The sequence below is a fragment of the Delphinus delphis genome, chromosome 1 (genome assembly GCF_949987515.2).
Source record: "Delphinus delphis chromosome 1, mDelDel1.2, whole genome shotgun sequence".
Taxonomy (NCBI): domain Eukaryota; kingdom Metazoa; phylum Chordata; class Mammalia; order Artiodactyla; family Delphinidae; genus Delphinus; species Delphinus delphis.
The window spans coordinates 24,124,375-24,140,037 of NC_082683.1; the positions used below are offsets into that span (position 1 = coordinate 24,124,375).

Here is a 15,663-nt window from a genome sequence, read left to right on the forward strand (position 1 = left end):
AGACAGCAACTTGGGGGCTCCTGACTCCCCTGGCCTCACACCTGGGTCACTAAAATAGCTGGTGGCAAAGGAACAGGCCACAAATGCCCCTCCCTTCCCAGACCCCAGGGCCCCCATGCATCAGCACAGACACACAGTAACACACCACAACACACGCAGGCACCCATAGACCCAGCCCCTCGCCCGAACCTAAACAGAAACATGGCCTTAGCTCCGCATGGATAAAGGATCACCCTGGGTGCCACCACAGACTTGCAGACGGTCCCCGGAACTCAAGAGCCGGAACCGCCTCTTCTGGAGCTGAGATTGTCCCAAACCAGCCTCCTGGCTCCCCCGCCTCACGGGAGAACAGGATTCACCCATCCAGGGCTCAGCTCCCAGGGGCCACCCAGGGACCTGCCCTGGGGGAGCTGTTCTGCCTCTCAGTGCTGGGGACCCTGAACATCCAAGCTCCGTCTTTGGGCTTGGCATCCTCAGCTGAACAGCAAGGTGAGGGGCTGACTTCCTGTGGCCCTTTGCCCTTGAAACTACACTTCTGGAGGGGCGGATGAAGGGAATGGGGGTTCCAGGCCCAGAGGGCAAGGAGTAGAGTCGTCCCTCTAGCCCTGACCATAAACACCCCCTCAGCCCTCAAGACCCCTGTCCCCCAGGGGACTCTTCGGTTCCGGGCCCCTGAGTCACAGCCGGGACCCGAGAGGTTCCCATCAGCCCTGAGGAGTGAGTACGGCAGAGGCCTCGGGGGAACCAGAGAAGGAGAGGGAGAGTGAAAAGGATGGGAGGGAAGGGGATGAACAGCGGGCCGCAGAGGAGGAGGTGTGCAGGAGGATGGCCGGTGGAGGGAGATGGAGGGCAGAGGGGGACGATTTCTCATAACCAAGCCTGAACCTCCCGTAAGGAGGCAGGAAGTACCCTCTTGCCACAGTGCTCCCCGCTGCCAGCCTCCACTCTCCTCTTCTCCAAGCTCGGGGATCACAGGAGGAGGGGGCTGGGGAGAAAGGAGGAGATGGGACAACAGGGGAGAACCAGAAGTGAAACAGACTGAGGAGGTTCGAAAACATGAAGAAGGAACAATGTAGCAATGTCTGAATTGGGGAAATGAAACAAAGTAATATGTGTGAAGCTGACCAGGGAGATGATATAATGGGGGGAGTAGCTGCTGCAACAATGTATCCAGGTGAGGGCTCCACGGAGGTAAGGATGTAACCCTGTGGGGAGCCACACACTATGAAGGAAGTAACAGAATTGGGGCTTAGCAAAGAATCCTACAGCTTGTAGAAGAAGAGCAGTGCCTGGGAATCTAGAACAGGGAGACAGGAGAGAAGGGTCTGAAAAAGGGCTCACTGTACCTGGGAGCTGGGAGAAGAGGCTGGTAAATGATTCCCAGAGGAGGGGACATGTGTGCTGGGTTTTGGAGGATGAGCAGGAGTTTGCTGGAGAAGAACAGTCCACAGAGAGTGAACACCATGTGGCAGACATGAAAGCAAGAGAAACAATGTTGTGCTCTATACCCAGCAAATAGCCAGGAGTCTTGGGTGGTAGAAGGGGGTCAAAGGGATGAGGCTGGAGAAGCACACTGAGTGCACTGAGGGGAATCAATTCGGTATAGAGTCTTGGGCATGAGGGCAGCCGGTTGGGTCAGGAAAGGCTTCCTGGGAGAGGTCAGTGGGAGCTGGGCCTGCAGTCTAGGCAGAAAGAGACAAGTAAAGAGAAGAAACGTGGTACAGGGGATGGTGCCCTGCCTAGGAGTCAGGAGACATAGTTCTTAGTCCCAGCTCAGCCACCAACTTGCTGTGTTACTTTGGGGAAGCCATTGTACCTCGCTGAGCCTCGATTTCCCCATGGGCAAAACAAAAAGGCTGAACTAACAGCTCTCAGAAGACCTCACTATGACTCGAGAGCATTCCTTCGGCCTCGGTTTCCCCTTCAGGACAATGACAAGTTGGACAACAGTGTTTCCAAAGGCCTTCCAGCTGAAATCATCTTCAGTCCTCTGATCTTTCCCCAGCCTGGGCTGGCCTCAGCCCATGGCCCAACCTGAACAGGAAACATGCAGCAAAGAAGCCCCATGTGGAAGCCAAGAGTCCCAGTCCCAGCTCGGGGCTCCCCCAGAGCGGGCACACAGGCTCACCCAGCAAGACCTGACTGGCCTTAAATTCATCGTCTCGGGGCACCACACTTTACAGTTTGCAGCACACATGGTAGCATGGAGCAGAGCTTGTGCATCAGATAGTACTCTGAGGCTAGACCGTTTGGGTTCAAATCCTAGTAAGTGTGCCACTTATTAGCTCTGTGACCTTGGACATGTTTCTTAACCTCTCTGTGCCTCAATTCCCTTTTCTGTAAAACCAAGATAATAATGGTAGCTCCTTCATAAGGTTGTAAAGATTAAGTGAGCTTTAACTTTTTTTTTTTTTTTGTGGTACGCGGGCCTCTCACTGTTGTGGCCTCTCCCGTTGCGGAGCACAGGCTCCAGATGCGCAGGCTCAGCGGCCACGGCTCACGGGCCCAGCCACTCCGTGGCATGTGGGATCTTCCCAGACCGGGGCACGAACCCGTGTCCCCTGCATCGGCAGGCGGACTCTCAACCACTGCGCCACCAGGGAAGCCCTTAAGTGAGCTTTTCTACATAAGACATTTGGCAGAGTAACTTGCACATGGCAGGCACTCAACAGGCATAATTCAATATTAACATCACCACATCCATGCTCTTGCTGTCATCCCATGCCAGCCCCTCAGCGTGGGGCTGCACCCATTTTACAGACCAACATCCTCTACCTTGAGGATGGAACCCAATGCCTTGGTTTGGACTCAAAGCCCACCTTGTGAGCCACTGGAGAATTCTCCCATGCTGAGGCCCTCTGGCGTTCAATTGTTCAGCCCCAAAACACCCCGTGGCACAGGGCCAGGCACCCAGGAGGTGACCAGTGAATGTCTGTTAAGTGTAAGAAGCAATACACTCTCATTAGAAACAGCACCGCCTACAGCAATGGCTCTTCCATCCCAAAGGGAGGTATGTTCCCATCTCCACACATGTCTCTCCCCGAGCTGGGACTTACTACCTTTAACCACACTTCGGTTCCCTAATATACCATGACTTTTCCCACCTCTGAGCCTTTGTCCACCTTGATCCCTCTGCCTATCAATGTGCTGCCATCCTTCAAGGCCTGGAACAAAGGACACCTCCTCCATGGAGCCCTCCCTGATTCACCAGAGCCAAAACCAACTTCTCTTTCCCCTGACTCACTTCCTCAGCCCCTTATCTAACTGGGAGCTTCCTGAGGTCAGGGAGCAGGTTGAGCCCCCTCAGTGTTCCTAGAGCTCAGCACAGGCCAGACACAGAGCGGACAGCAGTAAACAGTGCCTACAGTGACTGGCAGGTCAGCAGCAGAACTGGGACAAGAACCTAGGCACTGGACTCCCTGCCCAGTTGCTCCTCTCTGCCCAGGAAACCAGACTCACAGCCCAGCCTCCAATTGGCCTGGATCATGTCCCAGAGGCTGGGAAGGAACGTGGTGCTCAGCGCGATGGGCAAGGAAAGGGCCCCTCCTACCCTGGCCCAGGAGGAACCATAGACAGGCCACTTGAAGGAAGCAGGCCTCCTATCCTCCCCACAACTGAGCAGGTCTGCCCTCCCTTCCCAACTGGGCTACCCCAGGTCAGGCCCTGCCCTCTCTGGCCTCTGGTCTTCCTGTTAGTTCCTCAAATGTGAAGACTGGAAAGGCCCCTGGGTCACCCAATCCAATTTCCCCACTTTGCAGATGTGGAAGTAGAGGCTGGGGGGCAGGGGGGGTAGCTGCCCATGGTCACATGACCAGCCACCTCTCAGATTCACCTCTGAGACCTAACAATCTTAGGGAAAACATAATCATTAAAATAAGTAAAATAAAAGTAACTATTCAGGGCTTCCCTGGTGGTGCAGTGGTTGAGAGTCCGCCTGCTGATGCAGGGGACACAGGTTCGTGCCCCGGTCTGGGAAGATCCCACATGCCGCGGAGCGGCTGGGCCCGTGAGCCATGGCCGCTGAGCCTGCGCGTCCGGAGCCTGTGCTCCGCAATGGGAGAGGCCACAACAGTGAGAGGCCCGCGTACCGCAAAAAATAAATAAATAAATAAAAAGTAACTATTCAGGAGCAGCTTCCTTTTAACTAGCTGCCAGCTCATTAACTAGCTGCACCTCCCCCCAGCACTGCTCCTAACCCCAGCCTAGTGAATGAGGCATTATTGGCCCATTTGACAGAGGAGGAGAGTAAGGCTGAGTCAAGGAGTCGCTTGCCCAGGTTCACGATGCTTCTGTGGCAGAGCTGGGATTCGAACCTGTCTGGGGGAGGGAGGCAGGGCCTCCTCCCTGCTTCTCTTCAATGCCTGCCCTCACAGCACAACACGCCTGCCGCAAACCCACCAAGCAAGGCTCACCGACAAGAGGCAGGACACACGCAAGATACACCTGCACACCCACAGCCCCCAGCACAGGGCCAGGTAGAGAGCAGGTGCTTGATCAATGTCTGCAGAATGAACAAACTAGTCCATCAAAAGACAGGCCCGGTGCCCAAGCCCACGCAGCCCTGAGCCTCCTTGGCCTGCCCGATGTCCCCAAACAACATGGCATCTCAGGAAGCGGACTCCAGCTGCTTGCTAACTGCCTCACCTGGGGCACACTGCTTAACCTCTTGGGCCTCTGTGTCGCCATCTGTAAAATGGGGTAACAATACCTATCTCATAGGGTTGTGGTAAGAACTGAGATAAAGCACGTTAAGCACTTGGAACTGTGCCTGGTACGCAGCACGCACTAAGTACCGGCCACTATCACTGTCACCATCACCATCGTGCCTGGCTCCCTGACAAGGGAGCAACTTCAGGGCAGGAGCCAGGTAGAATTCAGCTGCAGACACCCTCACCCCACCCTCAATGGCAGCCTAGCCGTGAGGAGGCGGCAGGAAACATGTGGTAGGTGAGCGAAGGGCTGAGACAGACATGGGCACCCACCCCGGCTGTGGGCCCTGGAGAGGGTGTCAGTACATGGGTGCTGCCAGGCACCCCGAGAAGCAAGAATATCCTTCCCCTGCTCCCACTGTAACAGTCCCCCCGCCTCTCCAGGAGCTCTGCCTGCTCAGTCCCCACACAGCCCCCCAAATCCCACCCCAGGAAGGGAAGACAGGCCTAATGAGCCGCCCACAGTGCCCTGGTGCCCGCAATCGAATTGGCAATCAGTTTGCTGCAATTAGATTCCCCAGATCCTGCTCGCGATTGATTCTAAATTACCCTTATTAAAGTCTGGGCCGGTGAGCAGGGCTTCGGGGGTGGGGGCAGGACAGGTGGGGCCTGGCTGGCAGCTCAGGACGTGCAGAGTTCTAGGAGGGCTTGGGCTAAGGCTGATCCCAGGGTAAAGCAAGCCCATGGCCCAGAAGCGGGGTCTAGGCCCTAACTAGCATCATCCCCCACCCCACACCCACGCCTCAGATTCCCCCCCAGCCCCCCAAGCCCCCACCACTCATCGCTCATCTCAGAAGACCCCAGTCCTGAAGGGGTGCGATAACACGGTCAGCAACAGCGCAGCCAGAACCCAGAGTAGTTGAAAAGCAACAGAACACCCAGCTCCACCCACGCCCAGCCGCGTGAGCTCTGACAGGTGGCCTGACATCTCCAAGCCTCACCAGCGTCAGAAGGCTCAATGAGACCACCTCCCCAGTCCTTGGTCAAGGCCCCAGGCCATCTCTGGGCTTCGGGACTCCCATCTGTGAGACAGCAGGCTACAGGCTGCAGGGCTGCGGGGCCGATGGTCTCTTTAGGGCTCTCTCACCCCTGAGGTCCTATGCAAACAACAACAGTCACCTACTCTGGGCCAGGACCTGTGTGATGAACGGAACACAGCCGAGGTACTCCCCAGCTGGGAGGAAAATGGGGAGAGCCCAGTGTCACCATGTCCATGGCTATATCTCAAACAGCAAGGTCTCTCTGGGGTTCCAGGACTGGAAGGGCGGGCCTGAAGAGTCATCAAGTCCCATCTTCTGCCTCCAGACTTACCCACAGGCTGCCAACAGCTCCAAAGAACCGAATTCCTCATGAACTCAGTACCACGAGGCACTGGAAAGTGCTTCCTCTCATCTGGCCCAAATCCTGCCTGCTGCAACTGGGAGTCCAGGCCCACGTTCTCCCTCTTAGGGTAGCCCGGCGGCGATTCTGCTTTGGGTCATCCACGATCGTTCAAACTTGGTTCCCAAATTCTCCACCCCCAAAAAGCAATTCCTCGGTGAGATCAAGAAAGGGACAGGAAAAGAGCAAAACCAAAGCAGGTATACGGAAGAGATGGCTATTTGCAGGAGCAGAGCCCACTTCTCACCAGGCACTTTATTATTTTGTGTTGTTCATTCTCAAGGAACTCGGAGGCAGAGGTATTCTTAGCTCATTTTAAAGAGGCAACTGAGGCTCAGAGAGGTTAAGTGAACTTGCCAAGATCACATAGCCAGAAATTGGCAGAACCAGGACTTCAACCCTGGTCCAGTTGGCTCTGGGGCCCCTCAAGCTGCACCCTCAGGTTTGGTGACCCCAAAACAGACATAGCACCAAGGCCCAGGTGGGGACCCAGGGGTGGGAAGAAGGCAGACCTCAGCCGGCTGGGGCACGCAGAACCCTCTCCACCTGGTATGAAAGGCCAGCACAGGCATTCCCTGCCCTCCACCCTCAGCAGCCAGGTAGGGAAGGGGCCAGATCACTTGTCAGGGGCCACCCTCACCCCATCCCCCTGCTGGGCCCTCAGCCATTGCCGCTCAGACTCCCCCTGTAATCACGGCTTCCTGTTTGGCGCTGAGACTGGGCCTGGTCAGTGGGGGAGGGGAGCAGACACCCCTCTGGCCAGGGCCTGCTCTGGAGGGAGGGGGGCCGGAAGTGAGGCCTACCCGGCCTCCTGGAATCTTGGGAGGCTGGGAGCCAAGGCAAGGGGAGTGGGTGTCAGCCAACAAATATTTACCAGGCATCGGCCTGATGTTCCCAGGATGTGGTGGAACATTAGGGGGGACAGCAAGACAAGCCAGGTGGTCTGGGACCAGCACAGACCCTGCTCGCTGCTTCAGGGGGCAGTTGGGGGGTGAGCAAGGGGCTGGACCCTGGGGCAGCCTCGGGCTCCAGTCACCCTGCCCCCCACCGTGGACACAAAATCACAGGGCTCCAGCAGCTGGGCTGGAGCCCAGAGCCACAGGGCCTGCGTCCCACACAGAAGCGATGACCGCACCTTGGCGCTCAGACCGCAGGCCCACCCCATACGGCCCCCTGGCGCCTCCGAAGCCACGGGCACACACCTTGGACCCAGCAGGACTCTGCCAGCCTCACTGTCACCCCAACTCACCTCCAAAGTAGACAACACAAAGCCCCAGCCCGGGCTCCAAAGTTCACAGTCCTGGCTTCCTGCCTTCCTTCCTTCATTCATTCACTCATTCATTCATTCAAACCATTCAATTCTGGGCCAGGCAAAGAGTTGGACTTGGGGGTTCAGCAAAGAACAAGGCAAACACAGAGCCTCCCTAAGGCACTCATGGTCTATCAAGAAAGTATTCTGATACTTCTCCTGACTGCTGTGTGACCTCCAAGTCACTCCCCCGCTCTGAGGCTCAGACACTCAGGCCAGAGAAAATCTTAGGTGCAAGGGGGCCAGGACTCAGGGATGGGGTGGTAAGGATGTACATTTGGGTTCCACACAACTTTCTCAGGGCCAGAGGGGATTAAAGGCAGGCCTGGTCGCCTATGCAGAGAGTGAGCCACACACTGGGGGCATCCAGTGTGTGTACAGGGGGAACGGTGGCTTTTTTAGACCCCTCTCATTCTGAGGTTCTAAACATTTCCCCTGTCCTGTGCCATGATCACATGATCCAGACACAAGCCCCCGCACCCCCCCAATCTTGTTGACTCCCGGCACAGTTTATAAAGTTCTCCCTTGACCCGTCGCCCATGACCTTCAGAATAGCTCGTTTACAGATCACAGAGCCTTATGAGGCAGTGGAGGAGCAAGGGCTCCAGGGCCAGACCCGTCCCCCGCCCCATGCAACATGCCTCCAAGGCTACAGTGAGAATTAAATGAAAAAAGATAGGAGACACGCCCGGCCCAGAGCCTGGCAATGAGCAGGCATTCATGATACAGCTAATGTGGGCATAATTTGCGGGTAAGGAGGGCCCAGAGAGGTAAGTACCTTGCCCAAGATCACACAGCAAGAGAGGGTAAAATTAGGCCTGCGGCCCAGTTCTATTAGCCTGCCAGGCCCTGGCTCAATCCAGCTCTGCCACTTGCCAACTGTGTGACGCTGAGCAAATCACTTAACCTCTCTGTGCCTCAGTTTTCTTCATCTGTAAAATGGGAGTTCTAACAATTCCTACCTCCAAAGATTATCATGAGGATTAAATGAGCCAATGCATATAAAGTGCTCAGTGGGCAGGGCTCTCAGTCTGCTTTAGCTGCTCTTTGTATTATTAAGCCCTCAGAGGTGTGGAAGCTGCCTCCCAAATCATGGCCTCAGCCACTGCCAGGCTCACCACCTCCCATCCCCAGCTGTCTCAGTTTGCTCCAGCCTTCAGGAATCCTATTACAGCCCCTTCTAGAACAACCCATCCCTCTCCCCGCAAGCAGCTCTGGGGCATGGTCCCAGCTCCAATGGGAGGGGCAGGAGGGAGGCCTGCAGCAAGACCTGGCTTCTAGGGGAAGCTCTGTCTTGACTCTCTCCTCTCCACGATGCCCCTCTCATCCACCCCACTTCTGCCCCAGCATTTTCCAGATGTCAAGCCCAAAGCTGTCCCTGCCCCAGCGCTGCCCTGGGGCCTCCCAGGGCCCCATGCCCCAATCCATGGGGTAGGAGCAGCCATTTGCTTTCAAAAGGCCACACTGCTTTTTCTCCAGCAGAGGTCAACCCCACACCAATCCCCAATATGAGGGAACGAGAAACACACTGAATTTGTAGCTGGGGGCACTGTGCTGCTCCCCAGGGAGCAGAAAGCACCAGGTTCCAATCCCAACTCAGGCATGAGAATGGTGTGACCCCCCCCCGACCAATAACATCCCTAATAATAATTGTATACATCAAGTATTTGTCCCCAGTTGACAGGTAAGAAAGCTGAGGGTCAGGGCAGGCTACAGCTTACTCAGTGTCACATGGCAACCATTTTTATAGCTTAGCTTAAAACCTCCTCCTCCAGGAAGCCCTCCCTTGCCCTCCGGGCTCCCTTCTGGAAAGGCCCCATCTCCTGAGAGCTCACTGGCAAGCTGTGCTCAGTCTCCCCAAGGAGATTATTTTCTCATCACAACACCCCTGTGAGGCTGGCACTGTTATTGTCCCCATTTTACAATGAGGACGTTGAAACAGAAATCCCTTACCCAAAGTTTCTGTCCCTGGAGCCCCTGCCACCTTGGGTGCTAACAGCAACAGATCCCTATGGTATCCCTGTGTCAGGGCCTGGCCTGGAACAGTCTAGGGGTCCCCAACGTTTAATTTTTAAAGTGAGAACAATCTTGCCCTGGCAACCCAATGTTCACAGTCAACCAGAGGAGCTGGAGGGAAGAGGAGTAGGGAGCTCCTGGATACCTGAAATTGTGGGGGTGGGGAGGGAGCAGGAACCACCAGGCATGGGGCTGGGGATTCAAAAGAATTCCTGATTGATTTCCCCTTCCCATGGTCCCTCACCCTACCACCCCCCATCCCTACCACATTCCCAAACACAGAATGGCAACCTTGTAAAAGAACAAGTGAACACTTGCTGACTGTTACTATGCGCCAGGCACTGTGCTAAGAGCTTTATATGTTAACCCCGCTCATTCTCCTCTTCTCCCCATTTTACAGAGGTGGAAATGAAAGCACAGAGAGGTTAAGTAACTTTCTCAAGGTCACATAGCCACAAAACAGTGAACTCCCAACATTGGGAATTCAAACAAGGCTAAGTGACACCTAAATCCCTTTCAGCCCTGAGCATCTAAAGAACAGTTTTCAAGCTGAAATTTCCAGGATCCCCAAACTCTGGGTCTTTCTGGGCAGTGACTTAAGTACAGCAACTGAAGTGGCCCTGAAGGCAGATGTCTCTCAGAGTCATAATTAGCTGGTCTCTCAGGAGAGGACTCCCAGAGCAGATGCCAGAACACACATGCACACACCCCAACTCACCATCTGCAGCGCGAGTGAGCCCCACTACTCCTACTGAGGCCATCCTGGAAGCTGCTCCCCCCCCCACACACATACACTCCTTTTCAAGCTGGTGGGCACCTAGGTGTCATCCTGCCCTTCCCCTACCCTGAGCCAGCCACTGCCCATCCCAGTGATGTCCTGGGAGGCCCCCGCCACGGAGGCCACTCCTGGAGTCATCCTGGTTGGGGCTCTTCTGGTCTAATCTCAGTCGCTCCTGCTGCAGGCATCATGGTGTGCCTCCCTGGCCACTGGTCACCACCCATTAACCCTCTGCCTCCCAGGCCAGATGAGGTGACGTCCCTGCTCGGCAGCCGGGCCCCTGGAAAGGTGTGAAGCCTGGAGAGGGATGCCCCCCTGCCTCATCCGGAGCCCCACCCCTCCTCTCCTCCAAGTCAAGCCCACCATCTGAGCCTCCAGGCCCAGACCCCGGGGGTGTGATTTACCTGCCACCCAGCACTGGGTCTGAGCCACACCCACTCTACCTCGGCCTCAGACCCAGGGGCACCCTGCCTTATCGGGACCTTTCACCTCCGTACGCTCATTTAATTCTTTCCACCACCTCACGGGGCACGGATTACGAGCCTTGTTCTATGGATGAGGAAAAGTTGTTCGGCGAGGGACGTGACTTGCCCAGGGGTCACCCAGCTCGGGATCCTGCTGGGCGGCCAGGTCTAAAGCATGCTGTCCGGTGTCCCTTTCATTCATCACACACCAAACACTGACTGAGCTCTTCCTGTGGGTGAGCACACACATCCTCTCACTTAATCTCTCAGGAGGGTGTTATTAGCCCCGTTCCACAGAGCGGGAAATGGAGGCTCAGAGAGGTGAGATAACTTGTCCAAGGTCACACCACGAATCAGGGGAGGGATCAGGATTTGAACCCAAGGCTGTGTGATTTCCACATCTTTGATTTCAAAGATGGTCTTCCAGAAGTGTAGCTGAGAAAGTAACCCAGCTGCTAGGATGGGCTGGGTCCCTGTCCCTCCCAGGGACCTCTTTTCCTCACCCCACCTGGGGAATAACTGGGGATGAGGCACCCAGCCCACCGGGCCCCTTACTCAGCCTGGCATTCAACACTCCCCCCCACCCCAGCTCATAGTCCCCAGATGGGAAAGGCTGAGGAGTAGCCTGCCTGTCCAAGATGCAACCTCTGAGTCCCTGCCTGACCTCCTCCCATTTCACAGACTGGCCAACTGAGGCCCAAAGAGACTTGCAGTAGAGGAGTAGACACCCGGGGCGGGGGGTTTGCCTGAGAGGCCTGGGTCCCTCTCAGCCTGGGGAACGGGGGACAGGCATAGCTCCTAGAACCAACCAAGGGGATCAGGCCTAGAAACCCCCCAGTTCATGCCCAGGCCAGGCTCCAGACACGTGCCCATAGGGAACTCACTTGGGACCTGGGTCCCTCAAAGGGGAGGAGGTGGCCTTTCCTCCTGCTCCCCCTGATGGAGCTGGGACTGAGCTCAACCCCACGGCTGCTGCGGTCACTCAAAGGAACACCCAGGGGTCACCTCATACATACTCACCGCTACCTGCACACTCGGCCCCACTCAGGGGCGCATGCTCCACGCACGGGGTAACCCATGCACCTGCCAACACACGCCTGCACACACACGCACACACACTCCCATGGGCTGGAGCACACACCCACCACAGAGATCTCCCCCTCAACACACTCGCCTCTTGTAGGCACACACAGCATGGCCAACAGTCCCCAGCCCGTCTCCGGCACACACCGTGCACAATGGGTCACCCTGACACGACCACACGCAGGTAGGGCACGACGGCCCCCATCCATGGGGAGGGACTGGTCCTCACGCCTCATCCTTCACCCGTGCACACCCCACAGGTCCCAGCACCCTCCACGGAGGTGGCCACACACGCGGTCACACTCACCCACTCCCTCAGGTCACCTTCACACAGGTCCCCTTCACCCCTCCCCCTCCCCGGGCCCCCCTGCCCTCCCGCCGCGACCCTCGGAGGGAGGAACCTAACGCACACCCTCCCCCAGCAGGGGGAGGCGACCCGATTCCCTAAAAGTGGCCGCGGTCCGGGCACACCCACGAAGCAAAGCCACGTCTGCTCAGCCCCGAGACACGCCCAGCGCGGCCCCGCGCCCGGACCCCAGCCCGGACCCCAGGCCGCCCACGGGGAAGGGTCCCGCCCCCGGGGAAACGAGCCCCCGGGGAAACGAGCCCCCGGGAGGCGCGGGCGGCCAGGCACTGGACCCCCGCCCCCCCCCAGGCCGGCGCGGCGCGCAAGCCGGGGCGCGGGAGCGGGAAGCACTCACCCCCGCGGCGCGCCCCGCCAGCAGCAGCAGCAGCAGTGGCGGCAGGAGCAGCCCGCGGGCCCCTGGCCCGGCCGCGGCCCCGGCCCCAGCGCCAGCCCCGTGGGCGGCCCCGGCGCGGTGCGGCGGACCGGGCTTCATGGCGGCGGCGGCAGCGGCGGCGGCGGGCGGGCGCCTTTGTTCCCGAGGCGGCGGCAACGGCGGCGCGGCCCGGCGGCTGGCCCGGCGCGCTCTCGGTCGGCGCTCCGGCTCGGCGGCCCGGCTCCGCCCGGCAGCTCCGCGCCCACGGCCGCCGCGCCTGCAGGAAGCGTGCGCCGCCGCCAGGCCGCCCCCAGCGCGGGAGGCGGGGCGGGGAGGGGCGGGGCTGGACGCTGAGCTCCCCCCGCAGCCCGGGCCGCCCGGGTGCCCCCGCGCCCCACACGCGCCCGCCCGCCCGCCGCGGGATGAGGCGGGGGGGGGGGGTACGTGCGACCCGAGACGGGTGGCCGGCCTCGCGGAGGCTTGCTCTGGGGACGGGGCCGTCGCAGGGCTTGGAGGGGAAGGACCCCGCGTGGGGATGCGGGGTACGACCCGGCTTGTCGGAGGGTCTGGGTAGATGGGTCGCATCTGCGTGACCATTAATACCCTCCCCGCTAACGACTCGGTTCACTGGCTCTCCCAGGACCCATCACCCCCGCCCTCAAGCCGGTCCACAGAGGGGGACAGAGGTCATCCGAGTCCATTGGGCTTTGATGTCTCCACGGGTGGGCAACGGGAACTCAGATCAGGCGTGGCCCCCTTTGGGCCCTGTCACTGGGGTGGGCAGACCTGGCCTAGTGCTGCTTCCCCACCAGCTGTGTGACCTCAGGCAGGTGTCCCCAGCTCTCTGAGACTCAGATTCCTCACTGTAGGATGCAGACCCCCCTACCCCTGCCCCACATTCCTTTTCCCAAACGTGGTCATTGTGCGTTTCTCTGGTGCCTTTATCCCCACCTGACATACGATGCACTGCACTTACCCACTGGGGTCTCCCACCACTAGTACATGAGCCCCAGGAGGGCAACGGTTTGTGTCGTCTTGTTCACTGCTGTGTCCCCAGCACTAGCCCAGGGCCTGGTGCGTAGCAGTGGCTCAATACAAATTTGTTGAATCAATGAATGTGTTTCCCACTCACCTCCCAGTCACCCCCACCCACCTGTTTTGGGAGAAGAAGGGGGTAAATATTTATTTAGCCCTTACCCATGCCAAGTGCTTTACAGGGGTTATCTCATCTCACCCTCTCAGTGACCCCATGAAGTAGGTGCTGTCAGTAGTTCCACTTCCTAGATGGGAAACCGAGGCCCAGAGAGGGGAGGTTATTTGCTAGCACTGGCAGGCGGAAAGTCTTTGCCCTCAGCCCCCATGTCCCCACACCCAGTGCAGGGCCTGCCCTCAGGAGATGGGAAATCATTGAGCTGAAACTGGAACAATTCCCCCAAGGAAAAGGGAACTGAAACCAGGACTCACGGAGCCAGTAAGGGTGAGTGCCGGGTGGGCCGGTGGAACAGACTCGGGCACCAGCCATGATTTGGGGGTGTCAGAGGAACCTGGACTGGTCCTTCAGGGGCCTTGAGAGGAGGTCCAGAGGTCAAAGTTCAGCTCATTAGGCGGAGCTGCATTGGGTGTTCCCGGAAAGGGAGTGAGAGCCCCATCCCTAAAGGGTATGTAAGGCCAGGCCAGCTGCCCTTTGGCAGAGATTTGGAGAGGGAGGGAAACTTTCCAACTCTCTGAGATTCAAAAATTCCTAGGAATTCTGAGGTCCCAGCCTCTGGGAATCCCAGTGCCAAACCTTGAGGAATTCTGACCCTTGGGCACCTTGGGAAGATGGATGGAGAGGGGCTGATGGGACCCAGTAGGTGGGGAGCTGGTTCCAGTTGGGGCAGCACAGCTTGGAGTTGAAGAGTTCTGGCTCTGGGTTTGGCAGAGCCTGGGTTCAGATCTCAATTCTGCCAGTTGTGAGCTGGGTGACTCTAGATGAGTGAGTTTACCTCTCTGAGCCTCAGTTTCCCAACTGTAATATGGGAATAGTGACCACATGGGGTTCATTTATTCGTTCATTCGTTTATCATCCAAAGGTAAAGTGAGTGCCTGTGTGTGCCACACACAACACCGGCCCAGGGCCAGGTGCCAGGTTGTGAAGATTAAATGAGCTCTTCCTGACTTGGTACTGGGGGTTCAATAAAGGTGGCTGGGATGATGTTTATAAAGTAAGGGACCAGATGTAGGGACAGTCACCTCCCAGAGGGGCTGCTACAGGCCCAGGGAACAGGCTGGTTCTGAGGAGCCCCCAAAGGGCAGAGTTGGGGCCAACAGGGTGAGGGTAGGGGGTATGAGACGCCAGTTAGCTCTGTGCAAGGAAGGACTTTGGAACAGTTGGAACTGGCCGCAGATGGCAGTGGCTACTCTGAGAGGTAGTGAGTACTCTGTCTTGGCAGGTATACAAGGCTCCAAAAACTAGCGATCAGGAAGGCCATTAGAACAGTCTCCATGCACAGGATGGGCCGTGAGCATGGCCCACCTTCAGAAGTTCCTGCCGGTTCTAAGACTTCTGGGGACATTCCCGGTGGCACAGTGGTTAAGAATCTGCCTGCCAATGCAGGGGACACGGGTTTGAGCCCTAGTCCAGGAGGGTCCCATATGCTGCGGAGCAATTAAGCCCGAGCGCCACAATTACTGAGCCTGCGCTCTAGAGACCGCGTGCCACAACTGCTGATCCCACGAGCCACAACTACTGAAGCCTGTGCACCTAGACACCGTGCTCTGCAACAAGAGAAGCCACCGCAATGAGAAGCCCACGCACCACAACGAAGAGTAGTCCCCGTTCACCGCAACTAGAGAAAGCCCACGTGCAGCAACGATGACCCGATGCAGCCAAAAATAAATAAATAAAATAAATTTATTTTTTAAAAAAAAGACTTCTGGCAGCAGCAGCCCTCTTCCCTGACGTCCTGAGGAGGGGGAGGGGGAAGATCTTTGGGCTGGGCAGGCCAGGAACGCCATCTGCTGCTCCTCAGAGATACCGGTCACAGCCCGAACCGAGCCAGGTCTGGGCCCCGCCGCTCTCATGCCACTCCTCACCAACCCCACCCCCCACCCCTCCATCCCCCCCATCCCCCGCTCTGTTCCTCTGGGGTTCACAGCTGCCCACATTCACCGCATTCCAGCACCCGATGCTCCGTGTAGTTCCCCTCCCCCACGCCTACCTGTG

The 15,663-nt window shown here is 57.8% G+C and overlaps 1 protein-coding gene across 1 annotated transcript in view; it reads right to left on the reverse strand.

Moving 5' to 3' along the window:
• The window catches only part of SDC3 (syndecan 3), a 38,319-nt gene extending 25,615 nt beyond the window's left edge, over nucleotides 1-12,704 (reverse strand). Inside the window, exon 1 of the mRNA XM_060017770.1 lies at nucleotides 12,441-12,704. Coding sequence (XP_059873753.1) covers nucleotides 12,441-12,578 — 138 coding nt within the window. The 5' untranslated portion in view covers nucleotides 12,579-12,704. The remainder of the gene's footprint in view (nucleotides 1-12,440) is intronic.
• Nucleotides 12,705-15,663: the final 2,959 nt, after the last annotated feature.